General features: G+C 40.4%; 1 protein-coding gene across 2 annotated transcripts in view; it reads right to left on the bottom strand.

Moving 5' to 3' along the window:
• sm (heterogeneous nuclear ribonucleoprotein L) overlaps window positions 1-21,236 on the bottom strand; it is a 161,636-nt gene that overhangs the window by 132,587 nt on the left and 7,813 nt on the right. For both annotated transcript variants that reach the window (XM_069118392.1, XM_069118393.1), the window contains exons 2-3: window positions 10,857-10,900; window positions 8,535-8,604 (exon numbers count right to left, since the gene is read on the bottom strand). In XM_069118392.1, the coding sequence (XP_068974493.1) occupies window positions 8,535-8,604; window positions 10,857-10,900 (114 nt within the window). The remainder of the gene's footprint in view (window positions 1-8,534; window positions 8,605-10,856; window positions 10,901-21,236) is intronic.

The following is a 21,236-nucleotide window of genomic DNA, read 5'->3' as shown; positions in this document are numbered from 1 at the left end:
GTAAGAATGACAACGACATCGCGCATAAATATGCCGCGCTTTGATGGAAATCGTCGCGTTGATGCAAATAGGAGGAGAGAGAGGCCAAAGGTAATCGCGGAAATTCATTATCGTCCGTGCAGTAAATTCGTACCCGTCAAAAGGCGTGCTCGTACCCCATTTTCATTATTTCCAGAGACTTTCGTTTATTTCATCCGTGCGACAATTTATCGTGTGATGTTTCGAGCTGCGATGGGTATGGGCGCTTCTATGCCAAGCTTCCCTAATTATCTTCCTGCCTACGCGACACCAAGACCAAAGCGCCACTCGGTTCTTGGTCGTCTATCATTACGATTGTACGGCCGCTCCTTCCGAGAACGTCTCGATACCCACGGATCTGTGCACCATGTGGGCGGCCACACGTCCGAACGATGATCCATCTTAATCGTAAACGCGTGTGCAATCGGGTACAACCGGTATAATTTGGAATTATGTATAGTTTACTAGGCTCGATCTGGAAATTGGCTAGGATTCATTAGTCGAGTTAATTGAGCGTTTCCAAAATTTAAATTCCGTTTGAGATTTCAATTTTATTACGATGAATTATTCGTTCGTTGTCCCAACTATCCAAACGGAAGAATCGTTTAAAAAGAAATTATCGCATTAACTAAAGGCGCATAAATTATTTTGCAATAATTTCTACGTTAAGAGCATTTCCAGCAGATATACACCGTAATAGGGTCATCATTGTAAATAGCTGAATATATATATATATATATATATATATATATATATATATGCAGAGGAATATATACGTATAATACGACTTTCTTTCCGTTGCCTAAAATACTGCGCGATATGGCCGCGTTATAAGTTTGCCAGATAAAAGAATCGCCCTTCAGGAAGTAGCTTATAAGTAGAAAACAAGTGGGAGTAAAGGAAGCAGAAGTACCTAACATCGGAAGCCTTCTTTCTTTTTCTATTTGCTCCGAACATTCTTAAAGTGCTGCCGAAGTCTGTCCTCAAAAGTTCGATTCTTTGAAAGTCCACGAGAACGCTCTCGATCCTCCACAATACGGTGCGCCCTTTTAAATTGCAATCGACCGTGTATAGTCGATTTTTATTGAACAGGATTTTTCAACGATTCCAAAGCTTTCTGATACAATCCAGTCGTCTCTGTGCGTACGTCTGTAAACGCACGACCCTTCCCTGCGATTCTACGCATTCTTACCACGGAAAAGCGTAGCGTATAACCACCAATGTTAATCCTTTCGCGAGTTTAATCGAGATTTCTGTAAAAAAAAAACTACAATTTCCATGCATTTCGATTCAAATAATAAAAATTACAGTCGCTCTCTTCCGTCTACTTATTAGTAGACTATTGTCGTTCACGTAACAAGACTGTACGTTCAGATAGACGGACCTGACCGATTAATTGGGTGTTAACTAAAATTCCGTTTGAATAAATGGAGCCCTACTTTATATTTATTTTCGTGCAATGAAATTATCATTTTGAAACCTTTACAAATAAGGATAATGAATGCTACGTGGTACGGCACTACCCACATTGGACGTACCCATTTTATTAATTCCATAAATGTCGCTACGTGAACCTTTTGTTTTCTATAATTGTCTACGTATATATATGTTAGCACGTGCTATGAATGGAAATACATTATGCAGTATCCTCACGAGTGACTTCGATTAAGAAAAAAAACAATTCTCATCGCCAATGAAGGAGTACGATCTCATGGAGCTCAGATCGACTCGACAGGATGCGTACATAACTCGTCTGTTATTTCTATTCTATCAAACATGGCGTTTCAAGGAGCTCCAAGTCGAACAACAAGTAGATCTTTCTTTCGCGTCATCCTAGACTGTACTCTCCGCGAATGGAAAGTTGCGCAAACATCGCAAACCACAAGACCAAAGAGGGCAGAGTCGGTTAAATGCGAGCCAAGCTCGCTAACGGTGTATAGTTCGACTCTATAAGTTCTCGATCGTGCTCGAGCAACTCTAGAACGAGCGGTGAAACGAGCCGATAAGGTTACACGTTCGAACCAGTAACCGGATCACACTCGTGGATTTCTATTCAAATTGTAGAAAATGTTCTCGCCAGAACAAATCGCTCCGGGTCTCTTACCGAGCGTTGCTAAAACCTGAGCTGCTAAAGCTTATTTCGGACGATTGGTCATCGAGATAAAAAGAAAAAAAAGAAATGTAAAAAAGAGTGCCGGAAGAGAAAAAACGACAAAAGTTGGGAGAACACGAAAGTAAACTTAGTAAACGGAAGAGACCATTTAATCCAACAGCAAAAGTTTCGTGTTCTTGTCCGCTATCGCGAGCTTTCCTTTATCTTCGAGTTTACATTACGCCATGCATCTGGTTTAATTGTACGCGTTTAATTATTTTCCAGGCTGGCGGAGATACAAGGCGGTCGTTTGTAAAACGTAACGGGGGAGATTTTCTGCGTTCGGTTTAGTCCGTTAGTCCGCGAGTAAACTTCAGACAAATTAAACAACGTGTAATCTTGATTAACGTTGATATCCACAATTTTTCTACCGGCAGGATTCTCTAATCGTGTTTGTTTTTCATTATCTGTCACATTTAAGCTATACTTCAGTTTCCATTGAAAGAATCAAATAGACATACAGCTTCTCGTAAATCACCAGTTGAATTTTGTTGAACCGTGGTAAACGATTTTATCGCGAGATTGAACGAAACATCGCGTCAACACGATTTCTATAAATCGCGAGTGCACGCGTCTTTGTTAATTCTTTACGAACAGTTTGAAACGTCCACGACAATGAACGGCCGTAATTGAAATCGTGAAAAGAAATACATCACGCAGCATCCAACAAGTTCCATTTTCGGCAAACTGTACGAAAAGAAGAGGAAGGAATCTACGTGGGGCGTAAGCAAAAACACTTTAATCCCTTTTCATTCTACGTGGGGCCAAGGGAATTACTCTTTTTCACCGTGAGGGAACAGATTTTCACCGTCGTAGTAAAACAATGTCGGGCAATAAACTAAAAAACCAGCGTTGCTTCGCCATCTCTCTGCTGGGATGCAGCAGAAATATTAAAGATCGAACGACCGTTTTAAGGGTCGAGGGTGAATGCGATTCGACGTAGAAACGACGCAATGACGTATTGCAATATCCGCAGAAATTTTTTAACAACCTCGTATATTCGCTTCAAGCTCTCCGACCGCGCGTGTGTTTGCTCTCTCACCAATTTTCCGACATTTTCCATTGTGCGTAAATAGAGATTGCACGGTTCAAACGCCACTGTGACACGTTCGCGTAAAAAAAAAAATTGTCATCGATTCGCGTCACAAGCTAGCCTAACGATGTTCGTTCAATCGTATTACCTGCAGTTTACCCAGCGATCGAGACCTACACGCGATTAATTTCGATAAAATACAAACCGTTCAAAACGAGACCAGAGATAAACTGTTTGCTCGGAAATAAAACATTCCTTGTTCTGGCTAAATGTCGTTTTTTTAGTGACCATGGAGGCAGTCCGATATGCAGAGTGACGCTGATATTAATTTGATGACATACAGTGTTCTCTTTTTTTTCTTCATTTTTTTTTTTCATCAATCCTACGCAGAACATAGTAAGTTTTTATGTCATACGTTACTACTATAAATGAAACGAAACTTAATGTACTAGAACCTAATTAGATGGTACGTAAATACTATAGTAGATACAATAGTATGCAAATACCTTTTATAAGCATTGCATTTTACCCTTCGCATAAATAAAAGAAACCCTTTTTCACAGAAAAGAGTAAAATTTCGCTCAGGAAGAGTGGAATACGGTATTAAAACGCGCCATGTTTGAATAAAAGATTTTGAATTTCGTAATAAACGTGAAATGGGAAATGGCACCATAACACGCGGTTAGCTCCATTTCAACCAAAATCAAAACACCATTATAAAATTGTATTATAAGGCTACCACCCAACATAGTCGAAACGAACGTCAAAGGGCCGTTAGTGATTCGAATTTTATTCCACGTCCCTTTCCCAGGATTCTTTTTCTTTTTTTTTTTTTTTATTTTAACGCGACATTTCAGCAGCGAAACTCGATGGTTTTCAACGCGACAGGAAACGACGTAGTTGCTATATCGTCAGATGCCAACGAGTCTTGGTAGTCTCAGTTGTTAGTTAGAAATCGGCGGTAAACGCGAAAGAAATGGCATTCTGTAGGATCACCTTTCTCCCAAAAGGTGAGCAGGCAAAGGTGGAAGTAGGTCGTGGACATTAAAACACGTCAGCCGGTTGTACCAGCTGCTCGTAGAATCTACAGTACGAAAACCGCGTAGAACGTCTTGCCACCGCGTATGGGAATATAATTCTAGCTTCGTGTCACCTTGGCACGAAGCAGAGGCCCGCAACTTCGGATATACCGGCCGGTTCCCCGCTTGAAACTTCATTTCGCGACGCAAATTATGGCGGGATAAATTGAACGTTGCGGAGAACGAATTTAACGATTCGGATAATATAGCTAACCTGACGTAACTTAACGCATGAGAAAATGTATATAGCCGCAGTTAGGATGTTACAGCTCATTGAATGGATCTTTGTAACAAATAGGACGACGATAGCCAATGGCTGTTATTAGATACCGTGTCGCGATCGGTCAACGTTAAAATACGGCGGTTGCGAATGAGGTTTTCTCGAGAAAGATCTTATCGTTTCTTCCCTGTAGCACGGTTTAGAGTATAGTTAGTAGAGTAACGCGGATTTTATCGACAAATTCATATTTAGCCAAGCGACGGTGGATCGTGGCTCCGCCAATTAAAATATTTTCATTGGACCTATCCAGGGAGATATCGGTGATGCGCGAGCAGCAAACAGCCGCGTAGAAATTCGACGAAGCGCCGTCACTCTAAAATAACATTCTAAACCAGCTCGAAGTAACGTAGTTCGGTATTTGAAATAAAAGCACGCTATAGAAAGAGGGAGGGAAGAGAAGAAAAAGAGAGCAAAAAGGCGAGAGTAGCTGGTACTAGACGGCAAAGGTGTTAATCTTAATCCGCTGACTCTAACAGGGGCCGGTGGATGAATTATGGCCAGAATTAAAGCGCGCGAAAATTCATGGCTATGTACAACGACCGGTAGGCTGCTTTTCCGCCTACTTGATGCCACGTATAAAGTACAAGGTATGTGTGCACGTAGTATATTCAGACGTTATAATAGTCTGCGCGACGCGACAGGATAGTAAAATTGGTCAAGTTAATGAAGTTTACTTGCTCGAAAATTTCGTATGTAGTTGTATAGAAAATGTATATAGTCGGAAGATAGGAATCTGAAATTGCAGTGACGGTCGCATAAATCTATCTGTGATATACAATAACGTATCGATATTATTACGGAATCTTGCAGACAGCGTTAAAAAATTGAATTTGAAAGCTTGTAATTTACAAGTTTAGATCGAAGAAGTAGAATTTAAAGATTTGAGCTTAACGTTGCTGTATTAACTCTCGCTACCGTCGAATGTATTAATTTAGAAACTCGCTCAACCATGGACGCTACTGTACGCGACTAGATACGTACTCGGGAAATCGGCCTCGTATATTATCTCGAACGCACGTTCGCGAATTTGTATTCGATTCGTACACACGCACCGTGAGCCGCGTGATTGATGGTGTCGTTCTTTTGAGCGACGGCGAAAACCTGGCAACGGCTTATTCCATACGTGCCTTCAAAATTTGTCACCTAGACCTCTCTACAGCGAGCTCTAAAAAGTTACGTATACGTTCAAGAGCGTGAAACACATATATTATCCGGTTGATTCATTTTACTCGTCCGTTACATCCGTCGAGCGTGTAATAGGCTTAACACGCAACTCAGCCAAATTCCGAGCGTTTAGCTAAATTCCGCGCAAATACGATGATGTATCGGCTTATTCGTTCTAATTGTGCCGAAAATACGAGGTGAGTCGTCGCGTGAGCACACCGAGAAATTCCAAGTGCACTATCCGACAAACGCCTGGTGTTTGCGCAGAGCCGACACACGTGCGCCCAAGTGTGCAACAGACTTAAAGGCGAACATTTAGCGTACATTATATCCCAGTTCCAATAAATTCCTCGCGTTACAGTGATGAATAGAACGTGGCTTGCAGGCGCAATGTATTCGCTTCTCCGTACGTTTTCTTTCGTACGATACGAGCTTGTTTATCGAATCATGCGACTAACAACGAAATAGAGCAAATTGCTACAAACTCGTGAAACCAGAGATGTTTAGAAGGCAACCTATCGAGCTTCGTTTCGAACATGACGTTTATCAGCTCCGAACCGACCGCCAAAGGTTTCCACGTCATCGAGAACAATTTGCATATCTCGGTTAAACCAAATGCAAGAAATCGAACGGTTCGACGTTCAAACTACACCTTGAGAAAATATCAATAAGATATCGCGAAATGCCATAATACTTCAACGTTATAGATATCAGCTTTTGAAAGCTGCTCCGTGCTGTTGCTTTTCCGTATTGCTGACTCGGTCCAACGAAACGCCGAGGAAGATTTTAATAAACGATCCTAAACGTTTTACTTCTCCAACAGACTTATACGTAGATACCTATTATCCAACGTCCAGGATATGAAAAATGAAATCCTCTCTAACTTTCTTCGTTCGAATTCGTATTCAAGCGGGATTATGAAAAGCGGAAGCAACGTGGGAAAAATAACGAGTACGGAGGAGAATCGAGGAACTTCGTTCCTCTCTTTTAGTTTCTCGCCAGCGGACAATGTTTTCCCTCGAGGAGAAGTTTTTAATCAAATTACGAAACCGAAAACTTATATTGGAGAAACCGTTCGATCTGAAATCTTCCGACGAGCGTCTCTCGCGTGTCTCTCCGCTTACGCGTTACGTGTCATTAAATCACATCGCTGTGAATCATGACAAAGGGTGATTCGTGGCGGAGAGAAAGCTACCCTACGTGACAACCGCCTTCCTGGCCTCCATAATAGAACTAAATACATAAGTGCGTATAAATCGACGCGAGTCGAGTCTGCGGTTAGACCGATCGAGATATGACAAGATTATAATTTTGAGATGGATATTTATGCGAAAAGTCAGAGGCAGACGTGTAATATACAGAGCGTTTCATTTAAAGACAAGAAGATAACACAAACGACAGAAAGTTCTAGGATAAGTTTAGAAAAGGAACTATTTGCAACAATGTTCGCCACATTTTTCCGTACTTTACTACGTACTTATGAAATTGATTAATGTAGCTTCTGGTTCGTTTGCCGAGACTTCGTTACTCGTTTTCACGAGTATCGAAGTACCGCATTGACTTTCTAACATTCCTCGTATAGTTTATGGATAATTGAAATAGAATTGTTGGTTATCCTAGGAGAAACAAGCGAGACAGATAGACCGTGTCGGAAATACAAGCAGAAACGTCGAAGAGACGGTGAACGAAAAGGAAACGAGAAGGATGCTTTGCAAAGAGAACGCAGCGCGTAAAAGCTTTCGGTTTGGAGACTCTTTAATTAGTGCGTCTGCCGTGTAGATAACGACAAAAAGTAAAAGGAAGAAAAAAGAAAAGAAAATAAGCATTGTGACCGGAGAGCTATGCGAAGACTCGTAAATGGATGGAGTGCGAACAATGCCAGATCGCACAGGCATCGACCATTCGTGAGACAGAAACAGCGACAGGGCTCATCTATTATTGGCGCAAAACAGAAATAAAATGCAGTGCGACGGCCTGCGAAACGTATGGTGCTCGCGTTGTGCCAACAACTTTTGTCCTGCCATTCGTTTCCAATACTTTTCCATTTCTGCTTTAGCTTCACCTTTCCCCCTCCCTATCGTTTCTCCCCTTTCCATCTTTGTTTTACAACTCTTTCTCTCGCACGTCATCAATAACGTAATTGTCTAATGGTCACGATCGTCCAGCGTAGGTCGTGTCAAGAGTCATCGAAACAAGCGTCTTGCTCATCCTTTTGATCCGTTTTAACAGGCGTATGCGAAATACGCGTAGAATTCGATGATCGCATTTACAAACATTCGCATCGATGAATCACGCGCAGAAAATACAATATGTTCGAAAGTTCAAAGGCACCGCGTATGAATTTATACGTATATCGAACAAATACCGTCTATACGCGTAAGTACCATCGATAGAGCAGATATAGCGAGGTTGTAAAATCGACCAGATGTTAAAGTTTATATGTTCCAAGAGTTGAAACAATAATGTGAAATATATAGGCGTAGATGCTCGAAGATCTTCATCAGCATCGTGTCTATTGATAATTATTTCATTCTTTATAGTACATACGTTTAATAAATGACGTTTAGTATACAATCTGGAAAGCAGATCCTATTATAGAAATATACAAAGTGCTATTTTTCAAGCGATATGCGCATTTCATACGTCGATTCTCGATTAACCTTCGCAACCGAGAAAATTCAAGATATTTTTAAATAAACGTGTTTAAGGAATATCGACGATTAATGCTTCGATCTATAACCTCGCTAGTATATCTTCTCCATCGAGTATAAAGATAACACGAAACTTTTTTTTAAAAAAAACACTTACCACAGTGATGGGGTAGACCGGGTTGATAATTGTAAAGAGGAGAACGTGGTTTGGTTTATTATTGTCTTCTCTGAAAAAGAAAGAACACAACGTGCGATCAACGTTCGTTCCACGTGTTTTATTAATCGTTAAACCTACACGTGGCAATTTTTCTTTACGATAAACTCGCTGAGTAATGGTAACAATTTAATCGTTGGAAACGCTAACTCGATATATCTCGGCTTTGTATCGCGCCACGCGAACCCTTAGCGAGTCACGGTAGCAACGAAAAATTCCGCATTTCCAGAGATGAAGAAGGGTGTGAGGGGCTCGACACGTTGAATTCAAGTCAAATTGCATCAGCCGGTGCACAGTTGGCGAAATTTTTTTATTAAATCACAAGTTGCGCGTGTCGAAGGATTCAAGCACGAATATTCGATTAACCGGAAAGAGAAACGAAAGAAAAATCGCAATCCGGTAATTTTCTTCCGAGATTCAGCGCGATACAACGAAGGGGAATCGGCTATTGAAGGATAGCTGGCTATACATTTTTCATGCCTGACATCAATAGATTCCCTCTCCTTCCTTTCTCTCTCTCTCTCTCTCTCTCTCTCTCTCTCTCTCCACTTCTATCTCTCCCATTTTGGCCTCTCTTTGCAACCAATTGGAAATTCAACCACCTATCCATTTTTCCACGAGAAGAAAAAGAAGAGAGAGAGAGAGAGAGAGGAGACATCCCTGGTGTTTCCGTTCTGCAATTCAAAGTGACCAATTCTCTGGCGAATCTGTTGCTTCTACTCTAAACGATTAAACTTCGTTCCTCGAAAAACCTTCGAGTAGAACGCAAACGTAGAAAAGAGACGACAAAACGCGGAGTAAAAAAATTGGTCGTCCCATCGGATAGATTCGTTCCCTTGGTCCTCGTTCCTTTCTATTCTAACTCTATAATAATTCTTGCCTTAACGCTTCTAGGAGTATGTAAATGTACGCAAAGCTTCGTTTGCGTGAAAAAATGCATGAATCTCTTTTTATAACTACGCGTAGATGAAACGTTTAAGCATAGACAAAACGATTGTGGATCGTATTTGCTCGTTTATACAGTTACACGTCGTTTATAACAAGTGATTCGAAACTTGACGCTTTATGTGTTCTAGGTTCTAAAATCTAAACGTTCAATACCGAGTGAGAAGCATACAAAGAAGAACTTTTAGTATGGAAAAACTACAGAGAAATAACACGAATCATATTATCTACATTTTTAAGGAGAATAGTTTGGAAATTCAGTTCGTCGTCGATCAGTCCCACGTTAATAAAAATTTTCCTATTCTCTCCATAATCTTTTTAGTACAAAATAGCATTAAAATCAAAGAACTAAACAAAAAAGATAAAAAGAAAAGTTTATCGTGCTTTTCTACAGTTATCTTCTTATCGATTTGATAAATTGCTTTGTATTATCCTAGTTGATACTCCGTCAATGTAAATTAATTGTTGCAACCATGCGAAATTATCCGCAAAATGTTAATGTCGAAGTATTTCTAGCACTTTTTGTTTCGACTTACTACATATTCACAGATTTAAACGAACAAACCGACGACTGACCAGCGTGGAATTGACCAGTGATAACGACGAAAAGATGCGTATGATGAAATTAATTAAAACGTTGCAGACGGTTGCCGAAATTTCAGACGGATCCGATGCGTCGACACGGGCCAAGTCTAATAATAAGAAGTTAACTCGAGCGTTAAGCGTGATTCAGAGCGGCAAGAATTCGCTATCAAGCGATATTCGCCTCTCTATGGAACTTGCGTTAACTTTCATTCGCGAATGAGATGTTCTAACGAGAGAACTCGACGAAGAGACACATTTTGCCGTTTCGCCCCGGTCCAATGTAACTCGATGAATCATACGAACCGATTTCGAAACTTTCGACAAAATAATAACTCCCGCTTCGTCGTGAGTAAAATTTATCATATTTCGCTTCTGTTCGAGTCCTAGACTAACCGATCGACTTTGTCATTTTTCTATATCGTACGATATTGTCTTTCTACGCTACGCTCTTAATTAGAGTGCTAGTTTCGCTATAGTGGGACCTTATTCTCGAACAAAACAGATTGCTAGATAAGGTAATGGGTCAACGCAACGCTACATTATGAGATCAATTGTTGAATGAGGACAAAGAGAACGAGTGCATATACGCGGTATTGTAATTAAGATATTGTTCGAAACAATTATACTCTGATCCATTTATCCGAATTCAAGTTCCCCGATCATTTGAAACATCTACGTTATCATCAAAAAGCAGAAATTTCAAGGTTCGATTAATATGAATTTTATGTAACGTACCTTTTACGTCGTGGTTCGTCTCCATACCCGCCATACTCGTGATTCTGAAACAAACGTAATCAAACGTTTTAGCAAAATACCGACGATACTGTGGAAAAATGTTAGACCATCTACCATAGATGGAAATGTCCTACCTTTCTTCGATATATAGCACTGTAGAAAAATGTGAAATCATCTACCATAAATGGAAATATTTCGCTTTTAGAAATGAATAAAAGAACACATGATGTTACTTTAATTCTATATATACATATGTATGTAGTGTACGACACATGGATCAGGACTCTATTTACTACAACATTTTCAAAGAATTCTGTGAATCACAAGAAGCCATGAACAAGTACCGTTATAAAGGAATTACTTTAACGTTATTTTCCATATATACAGACACATGGAGATCTTTTTTAAAAGCATATTCAATCACCATTATAATAGATGGTTCGAGATATTTCCACGATACTGTAACATAACCAGTAAAAGTATGGAAACGCTACACGTGTATCATAAAAGTCGAGAATCTTAGATGAAATTATTTTTTATTGGTAAAAGATTCTTTTACCGATAATTCATCGAAATTAACTGCTACAGCTAACTGGTAAAACCAGTAAAAAAAAATCAGTATAGCTACAGTTGTAGAACTGAGTTTAAATTTTTTACTGTCAGTATACCTATGGACGTTCTAAACGCTCGTAAGTATTCGGAATAGCAAATGCGATATATAAAGGAGAAAAAGAAAAGCTCGGAGAAAAATCTGGCAGTGGTTTGCATGGAAACAAGATTCTTCGAAAAATCTGCGATTCAATCACGACGATTGTACACGAGCGTGGTTGTGAGTTCGCGAGCAGCTTCCATTCGCCTTGCGCATATCGTTGCTCTTCGTACTGGTCGAATCGATTGCATAAGAGAAATTCACGCTGCGATTTTGGCTGAATTTCGATGGTGCGCGATGTCACTGGGGATGCGTACTCGGGCAATCTATTAATACACGTCCACGAGTCTTTTTCCGACAGCACCGAAAGCGACGGAAATAGTACGGCGAGACACTTTAGGGACTGGTAGGTGTTGCATATCCTACGTAAACCCTTAAAGCGCAAACGAAATATCGCTTCCATCGATTATAGAGAAATAGCGTGTCGGTGCTTGGTTGCTTTAAACACGATTTAAGCGAAACTTGGGCACGTATGAAATATAGCCCGATATATCTCCACGATATCGAGTATTGTAAATAGTGGAAATACATGGTACGTATATAAACTACCGTTATGAATGTCACAATGGAATTTTACTAGCGAAAAATCTGACGATGCGAATAGAACGAAACGCTTGTGAATCTCACTTTGTGAAACTATGTTCTAAAATATGGTACTTGATATGGAAAACGATGGAAATGTAGGTGGAGTGACTTTATTCTTCGAGTTCGACGACACACGCGGTTCCTTATTTTAAGAGATTTTGACACGGCTTGAATTTTTATACTAATTGTCGTGAAAAATTGACCGTAGGAGTTAAAGAAACAAAAATTTCTTTGAAACGTGTTCGGAAATTTGCGTTAACGATTCTTCCATAAAAGATTATTAAAAGAAATTTTTATTTCGATTAAGGTATTTAAGACGTTATTCTTATCTGAATATTATAACGAGTACTGTTACATATTTCACTCGTTTTTGCATATTATACATATTCTTGCGCATTCGTATTTCTTATGAACGCATAAAGATTCACAATCTGATGACAGGTGTTACTAAAACAGAATGAAATTTAGCACGATGAATGATAACGCTGTAGAGAAACAAAAGAGCATTATAATTTTGAGCACATGCAAATTTTCTATGATAAACTGTACAAGGGTTGCTCCGATAATGGCTTAAGGGAGTGTTTCATATTTATAACGTACGATTTAAGCTGACGGCTATACTACGCTGCATGGAAATAACGTTTAATCGTAACAGAAGAAAATTGTACGGTCTCGAGTCATTACGTTTTAACGGAAAATAATCCAGTGTAGTGGATTCGGAGAAATAGTGAGAAAGAGAGAGAGAGAGAGAGAGAAAGCTTCAGCTGGAAAAACTAACATGAAAAGACTTACAAAGAGGTCGTGAAAAGGGCCGTATAATGGAATGGACGAGTTTCTTCTGGTAGAAATTAACATTCGTTATTCATCGTTGGGAGCGGCCCCAATTAACTGGTCTTCTGTGCCGAAAGGCAGTCGGTAAATATCGTTTAAATTTCAATTCGAGTTTCTCGTCGCATTGTTGTTTCGCCAATCTATTTTTAAAGTGTTGCAAACAGAGGCGTGTTGATTAAATTCCATCGTGACTTCCGCGTCAATTTTTATTGCGAGCGTCGATAAAGTTTCGGCGGAAAAATCGAAAAAGTTGGAATTTCCTATCAAAACGAACGAACGAACGAAAGAAAGAACGAGAGTCGTCGACAATTTGCAACTTTCCAGGTGTTCGGAGAATCGGCGCAGACTGTGCCAAGTATTGGAAAGGTGAGACATTAAGAGAATAATCTCTTCTCTAATAGGATTAACGCTCCAATTCGCTCGAGTAAACTTTAAGCGCATTGCGCGGATTATTCGGAAAAGAATACACCGGGTCGACGAATTAAACGTTACGCTCTCAAAATACCGAATCGATCGTCGTCCTTTCTTCTTCACTGCGAGAAGATCGATTCGATCGACCGTCGTGATAACCTCGTTTAAAAACGCGTCGGTCTGTCTGCTGCTGCGTGCAACGTTGAACAAGAAACTCTAACGGAATAGATCGAGCCGATCGGTGAAACGTTTCCAAATATCCTCGAAACAAGAGGAATAAGATGTAAAAAGAGTCGGCGCGGGCTCGCGTCCAAGTAAAATCTCGTTGAGAACGGAAAAAAACGGAAGAAGAGGAAAAGGAGAAGAGGAAGCTATCGGCGGGAACGCGGTCCAAGATTTCTGACGGTATGTCGCATCGTCATATAGGCTGCATAGTATCGCAGTTACGAAGCGCGGTGAATCCCACGTAGAATCCGTAATACGTTGTTATAAACATAACTCGGCGTTGGCCGCTGGCCAACCACGTGGTTTCACGCTCAATGGATCACGCCTGACCGCCACGGAAAAAATGCCATCGTCAACGCCCTCGTTTTCTGATAAATTTTCGCGTATAGCGATACAACCGCCGAAATCTATAGCTCCGATGATTCGCCGCCGTGATTTCATTTCCGGAACTGTCGGCGCGATCGAGGTTGTTCATTTTGTCCTCGTTGTTTTACGACCGAACAACAATACGTCAGGGTATTCTGAGCGTTTTTCATATACGATCGTAATTGCAAAGAAAATTTTATATTTTACGAGAATTCGGTTTATTCCAAGGATTAATTCGCGCTGTGAAATATACATTATAAGATATGAATATGTATTAGGATTATACAGATGCGAGTATTCAGGAATATATTTCCTGTTGAAGTATTAAAAAGTTCGTTATTATTGGCCTTGTTATCTTAGAATACAGAGGAAACGAAATTCATATATGAAAACACCCATCACGTATATAACGTTGTATATATTATTTATGGTTTTTATAATCGGAATCGTAATTATAATCGAGAAGCGAAGAACACATTTCTCGGCAAATACTAAAAGGTCTATTCGTATTATTTTTCGTATTCGCGAATCAAACGAAATATATAAAAATATTTTATCCGTATAGAGTTTTCATGGATTATACTCTTATTATATCAAAATAAAGAGCAGTGCTTGTAACTTAACTCTGCTACACAATTCGTTAATATCATCTTTCGTATTCAAGAATAGAGACCAAGCGAAATAGACGAGAATATTTATATACATACGCGTATACGTATACAAATTTCACAGTCTTCGTATTGTTATCGCGATAGAGAAGCGAATGCTTACGTTTGATTCGCGTAGCGGGCGGAAACGTTGGAGTAGAAGCGAGTAGAATGAAAACAAGGTGAAGATGTCGTAGATCGTCCCGGGAGTCAAGGAGAAAGTCGATTGGCCGGCTGCCAGCCACGTGCTGATAAAGAGATTAACAGCAAGAACAATGCTTATGCTCTGTAATGACTTAGTTTCTACATCGAACCAACTTTCTCGAGAACCATATACCACCCCCCTCCCAACTAGAAACACCGACGAAGCAACGAACCACCGGTTATTCCGTCCATTTGTTTCCAAGCTCCGCCTCGATTTTACTTATCGTTCATTAGTTTCGGCCACGCCAAGGTTGCGTTTCATGAAACCGCTAATTCCCGACTTAATTTCCCAAGCCTTCTACTACACAGTCTACGAACGATATTACTCTGTTTCTTTCAAGAGTGCAAAAGCTGGCCCGAAGAAACTTTTTACCTCGCCTCACGGTTGCATTGAAATTTCCCAATGAACAACGAACGCTCTTAAGCGCCGCAAGTTCTGCCCCGCAATTTTCTCCCTTTTTTATTACCCTAACCAGCGTCGGGTAGACGTCGTTGATGGAATTAAGGCGAGGTACGTGGAAAGTTTCATCTTAGGAGACCTCGCTAAAGATGCCAGTGTGCAGCCACGAGGCTGTAAGTAAGTAATTCATAGCGGACAAGATAATTGGGCCACCGCGATTCTCCTATAGAGAAAGGGTCTCCTCTCTGTACGCGTGCACATGACCACGACCTCTGAGAACCGCTTTAACGTTTAACCCCTTTGCCTATGAATTCTTCAACGAGTTGCATACACCATGTTAAAACGCTGTTTACACGATCTATTCAGCTACGTTACAGTTTCCGTAAGCCACGTGCGTTCGAACGTAGAACACGTGGGTCATAGAACCTTGCACGCCGAAAGATACCAAGGACAGACCTCTGCCTGTAGACACGCGATAACGTTAACAGCAGAGATTAAGGCGAATTTAAATTTCGTATTTCAGATGTGCATCGCGAATGATTCATCGACGGTGAAAGGTGCGAAGGATGGTTTCGCTTGCGTTTCATCCAACCGGTGAACAAACTAGCGCCGGGTATCTATACATTTAATGAATCGAACGGATAATGGAATTCTAAACTATCAAGTCGACGTTTCCTTATCCTTTTTTAACGCTGTATCACATGTTTCTGCTAGCGCTAAGTTAAAGAATTCGACCATCGAACTTATATAAGCCTGTCAGAGTTTTCAACTTTCACATTCACTGTGAACCAACCATCCTGTCAGACACATACAAAATCGTCACTTTTTGCATTAATCGATCCAATCACGTAGCAGTTGCAGTTATACAAAGGTTCGTGTATGGATTTTAATGTCTGATTAGTGAAATCCATTTATCATAATGCTTAGATTACGGTTGGAGTATCGACCTTGTTGTCGTCAGACAAGCGACAGGTAAAAAACGAAAGAAAAAGTGAGGGACGAACGAGGGGGAGTAGAGAGAAAATGCGTCCCTCTGAAACTGGCATCAGAGCATGAATGGATATTAAAGTCCTCGAGGAGGGTGAAGATGGAGATCGAATTTTTTGTCCGAAAGGAATTATAATATCAGTTGCAACACGGTACACCGAGATCTCGCGAAATTATTCTGTGCACGTACCCGAGCATTAATACTCGTTCAACGGTATATCGTCCGGAGAAAAAAATTCATTTGCCTCGTTCGATACTTTCTAATATCTTCCAACGATTAGACTGCAGAAACCAGACTATGTAAATGATTGATAGAAGTTTTTCCGCGACCTCCTTTCGCGTAAAGCTTGACACACTTCCGAAAAAGATTATACGAAAAAAAAATCGAGCATTTAAAGAGATATTCTTTGCGGTCAATTATAGTGGAACAATTTTGAATAGATTGCACGCGATCGTTGAGAAAAATCGAGCATTCGAGGATGTTTCCGTCACGATGTGCTTAGCACGCTACTCTAATCCATCGTTATTAAGTAAGTATATATAATAATGTAGTAAAAGGGATGCTGTCACGTCAGAGTAATATAATTTAGTATAGGCTATGTACGACTGTCGAAGAAAATCGAGCATTCGCAGAACCACGAGGTTGTAGTCGATCATAGTCAAACAATTTTGGACGATGAAATATCGTAACGACACGAAACTGTCATACCCTGTCATAGGAATAGATCGCACGATCTAGTACAGTACAGTTAACCACAAGTACAGTTAAGTCTAATCACCGCAGTAAGGCGATTCAGTCGATCCTAAATCATTGTCGACGTGGCAGAACCTTTTCGTTCCGACCAATTGAATGTGAACGCAATTATTAGAGCAGAACAATGCGCGCAGCCAACAGGCCGCGAGGGCAGTTTCGTTCCTGCGTTTGTGGCAAACACAAAACAACGAGTTGTTCGATATTAGGAGGAAATGTATTCGATGAACGACATTTTCTTTGGTGAATTCGCTGGGTTTGTACGCGAAGAATTCCATCGCGCAAACATTAACGGGGAATTCTTTACACTCGCTCACTGTGACTTTCAACGGCACCTTTCTAAAATGAAAAAAAGAACAATCGTGTGGAATCGCACGCTATTAAAATACCCGTTTGCAAAGGAATTCGAATTTGATAGGAATGTTTGGCGGTCGAAACTGTTCGTTTGATGGTATACGAACTTCGTCACGTGATTTATATTTCGCAGAAACATTTTAGGACGAGGTGCCGTAGAAAAGTATAAAACACGTCGTAAACTGGACACGCAAGGTTTACGACCTTGAACCGACAATGCCTTTCATTGGCCGTAATTTGTCCCGTTGTATATAATAAGCTAACAACCGCTAAAGATATCATAAATCTAATTCAACACCGTCCTACTCTCGTCAGTTTGTAATATTTGCCAGTCAGGCTAGTTTGCTGGTCATCGACAGATTATCGATCCGAAATAAAACTCGCATAAGCAAAAACCTTCGGTTAATCGCGACGAAAGTTCCGTAGGATTTTTACGTCACGAGTAATACCCATGACAAAATGAACTTTGAATGTTCCGCTATTGGCCTCAGGCGACGAACTTAAAACCAGATTTAAACGGCGAAGAAACGAAGACAGGCGCATAACTGTTCGTTAGAGAAAATATCGATGTATCTAACACGTGGACAGACAATCTGCAAGACGTGGAATCTTCCAATTCGTAAATCGGAATTGCCATTACGTTTGGAATCGTATTCAAATTTTTAACGAAATCGATAAATAATATAAGAAACATCTAAACAACGAAGTGAACACCAAAATGATCGAAGAAACAACTTCATCTCCAAGGTTCAACCACCGTGCGATATTTACAGAGGGGAAATCAAACATCATATTTGTCAATTTTATAAGATATAGTCGACAGTGAAATGCCAAGGTATGAAGGCAAATATTTACACTACGAACCAAGGCAAAATATCGACGAAACAACATATATGGAAATGTACAGGAATTTCTACTATAATTCAATCTGTGTCACCAAACAGAAACGTCAACGGTACATGCGATTTCCGTATCAATCCGCGTATTTTCGTATCGCGTTCGCCTATAGTCTGCAGCTTCGCGCGACAGACGATTGTTATATGACTATTGCATTTTCGCGGCTTGTATCCGTATTTCGTATTTGCATAGACAAATAGGAAGGAAAGTCATCCTGGAAAATCAGCAAAGCCGTATTACGCAGAAGATGGACTCTTCGTTGCTTCCGTTTCCAACCGACCGGGTCATTTTCAGCGAAACAATCCTTCCTTCTCTCTCTCTTCTTCTCTCTTTATCTCTGTCTTTCTCCGCTATAATTCTAAAGACGAGTCTCATCGCGAACGAGCAAAACTGCTGAAAATGGGAAAGAAGGGATGCATAGCGAGACCGCCAGCCTTTATCGACGAATATTCCACGCGTTCTAATTTCATTTTGCTCACCTTACTAACTCCTCGACGACCTTAATCTCGCTCAACTCGCCGCCGTGAAATTTCACGCGAGTTTGCACGGGACGCTCAAGGTGCACGCGCCTCGCGAGCATTCAACAGAGTCGGGTGTAAACAAGCGATAACGAGTTACTACCACGACAGAGTTCAAGATTTCCGCCGATAAAGCCTCTTTATTAAATAGAAAGCGACGCAGAACCACGCAAATTGGTTCGAGTGTGAGAGCGCTGCCATAAGGTTCGCTATCGATTTCGGGATAACTTTATGTAAGCGGAAAATCAAACTACCATGAGAAACTTTACGCTGGAACCAGTAAACTAAACGTAGAATTTGTATTAAACAAGATTAAAACGAAAGGTACACGAGAAAATACATAATTCCAGGATTTATCCATATATTTTACAAAAATATCATTCAAATTTTCGAAGAAGAACGCGTCGCTGTGAATTTACAGATCTATGAAAAATTCCGAATTCGTCATGTTGATTCGTTTACCTTGATTATCGTCGTTGGTTTGTTTGATTAGCAGTATACTTATTGTTAAGTGTGTAAATACTGTTCGAGATTAAATATCTCTGTTACGATGTTCAAACGATTGATGTTTTAAATGATGCCCGATTATCTGAACTCCTATCGATCGAATCTGTCGATCTGAACGTAAACGTACACATAAACAAAAAATGATAGGTAGTGAGGAAAATTAAACCAACGAGTAAAATTGGTAAACTGTTGTATAAATTGTTTATTTGCCAACGAGTTTAGGTACATGTACAGTACTTGTAAATCCGATATATCAATCCTCGATACAATATAAAGGAAAACAGGTGTTAAGTAAAACTTTGCATACGAGAATTTGCTATCGAAGGGTATTCAATTTTCCTTGGTCACGGAAGCCAATCTGCCGGAGGACTGTATTTCAGGTTCAGCCATACGTGTACACTGGAGAACGTCCATCAATAAACCAGCTTTAATACCGATTCTTAAGAAAGAATGCGATGCTTTCTGCTCGCGGTATAGAGCAAAGCTTTCATATGAAAGTACGATAATTGAAAAGCGCGAGAGGTTGGGGGAGAGGCCAGTATGTGCAAAAACATATTGAAAATCGACGTCTGTTTCCAAACAAAGAGAAACAAAAACGCTGGCCAACGAATTCTCGCGAAACGTGGTATGATCGTTTCTATCGAGCTTTCGTATATCGTGTATCGTGTATCGGCAACTTACCCAACAATATAGAAAGTAATTCACATACGAAAAACGGGCTTTTAGCGAGATTAAAAGTCTCCAAAATCTTCCGAATTCGTCGACTCGACGAATGGATAACGTAGGTTTTAAATCAGAGATAAAATATTTTATCACCGAAATATTGGCTAATGCCCGATTTTGGTTTACGACGAAGACGAAACTGTTTCGTGGTCGAGTCGTACTCGATGCTAATTGCAAACGCAATAGCACGTTCCTCGGCTTCGCGTAATTAGGATTCTCCACGTCGCACGGTACTTAACAGTTGTCTATTAATTATACCGAATCGATAGCTTCTCTATAGTCGCAATCAATGGCAGCTGATCGTCAGAAAATTGAACAATCGCAGCAACTTCGTTCCAATTATTCTTCGCGAACAACTCGATCGATTTAATTAATCAAAATAACAGACAGTTAGCGAATGCTAATGGCTACGACTTATCCAATTCTCGAAATATCGTCGTAGAAAACGGAAGTTGATAACTTTCCGATAGAGGCTTGGTTAACTTGCAGAAGCTGACACGCTGCAACGGAGACGGAAGAGTAAGTTTTCACGGGGAAACCGTGAATTCCTTAGGGCGATTGATATTCTTCCTCTGTGTCACGGAGAGGCCGACAAATTTGCCGCCTCGAGCAAATAATCACACGTCCCAGGACCGCGGATGGTCCAATAAATTTCCCCGACTACGACTACTTTAACTCGAACATCCTACTCAACGTATTCGCTGTCGGAAATCGCGAATGAATGATGTCTGGCCGTGTCTGCTTCTAACGTATCCATGGCTTACCTATGATTTTCTCGATGCGTTCGGGCAAATGTTCGGAATACTCGAGAAGAGCACAATAGCTCTTTCAATATGACATATGTACGTCAAAAAACGTATTCGATGCGACACAAAACATTCTCAGCATAACAGGACAAAGAAAAAAGATTTATCGATATGGTATTATTAAAAAAGCTATAAATTTACTAGATATAGGATCGCCATTGAAATACATCTCATTTGATTCCGTCAAACGCGTCATCCTGACGTTACGCAACAACATCTTTTGACAGCTCTGCTCCACAAAGAAATTTTACGCTAACGAGAACGAACCTTTATTTCGGTACGGTTATTTCGGGAACTCGCGTGCAGAAGTAACGGGTGAACGGGGGAACCGGGGAAAAGATACGTGTACCTTCTTCTGGAAATTACGCTTTTCACGATTTTCAGTCCAGTCCTCTGGTGACACGATGGATATCGGACACGACGAATCGTCTGAACGCGATGGAATAATCTGAAAACGTA

This window comes from Bombus flavifrons, chromosome 8 (genome assembly GCF_040668555.2).
Source record: "Bombus flavifrons isolate JBK064 chromosome 8, iyBomFlav1_principal, whole genome shotgun sequence".
Taxonomy (NCBI): domain Eukaryota; kingdom Metazoa; phylum Arthropoda; class Insecta; order Hymenoptera; family Apidae; genus Bombus; species Bombus flavifrons.
This window is presented reverse-complemented; position numbering and strand designations above follow the sequence as displayed.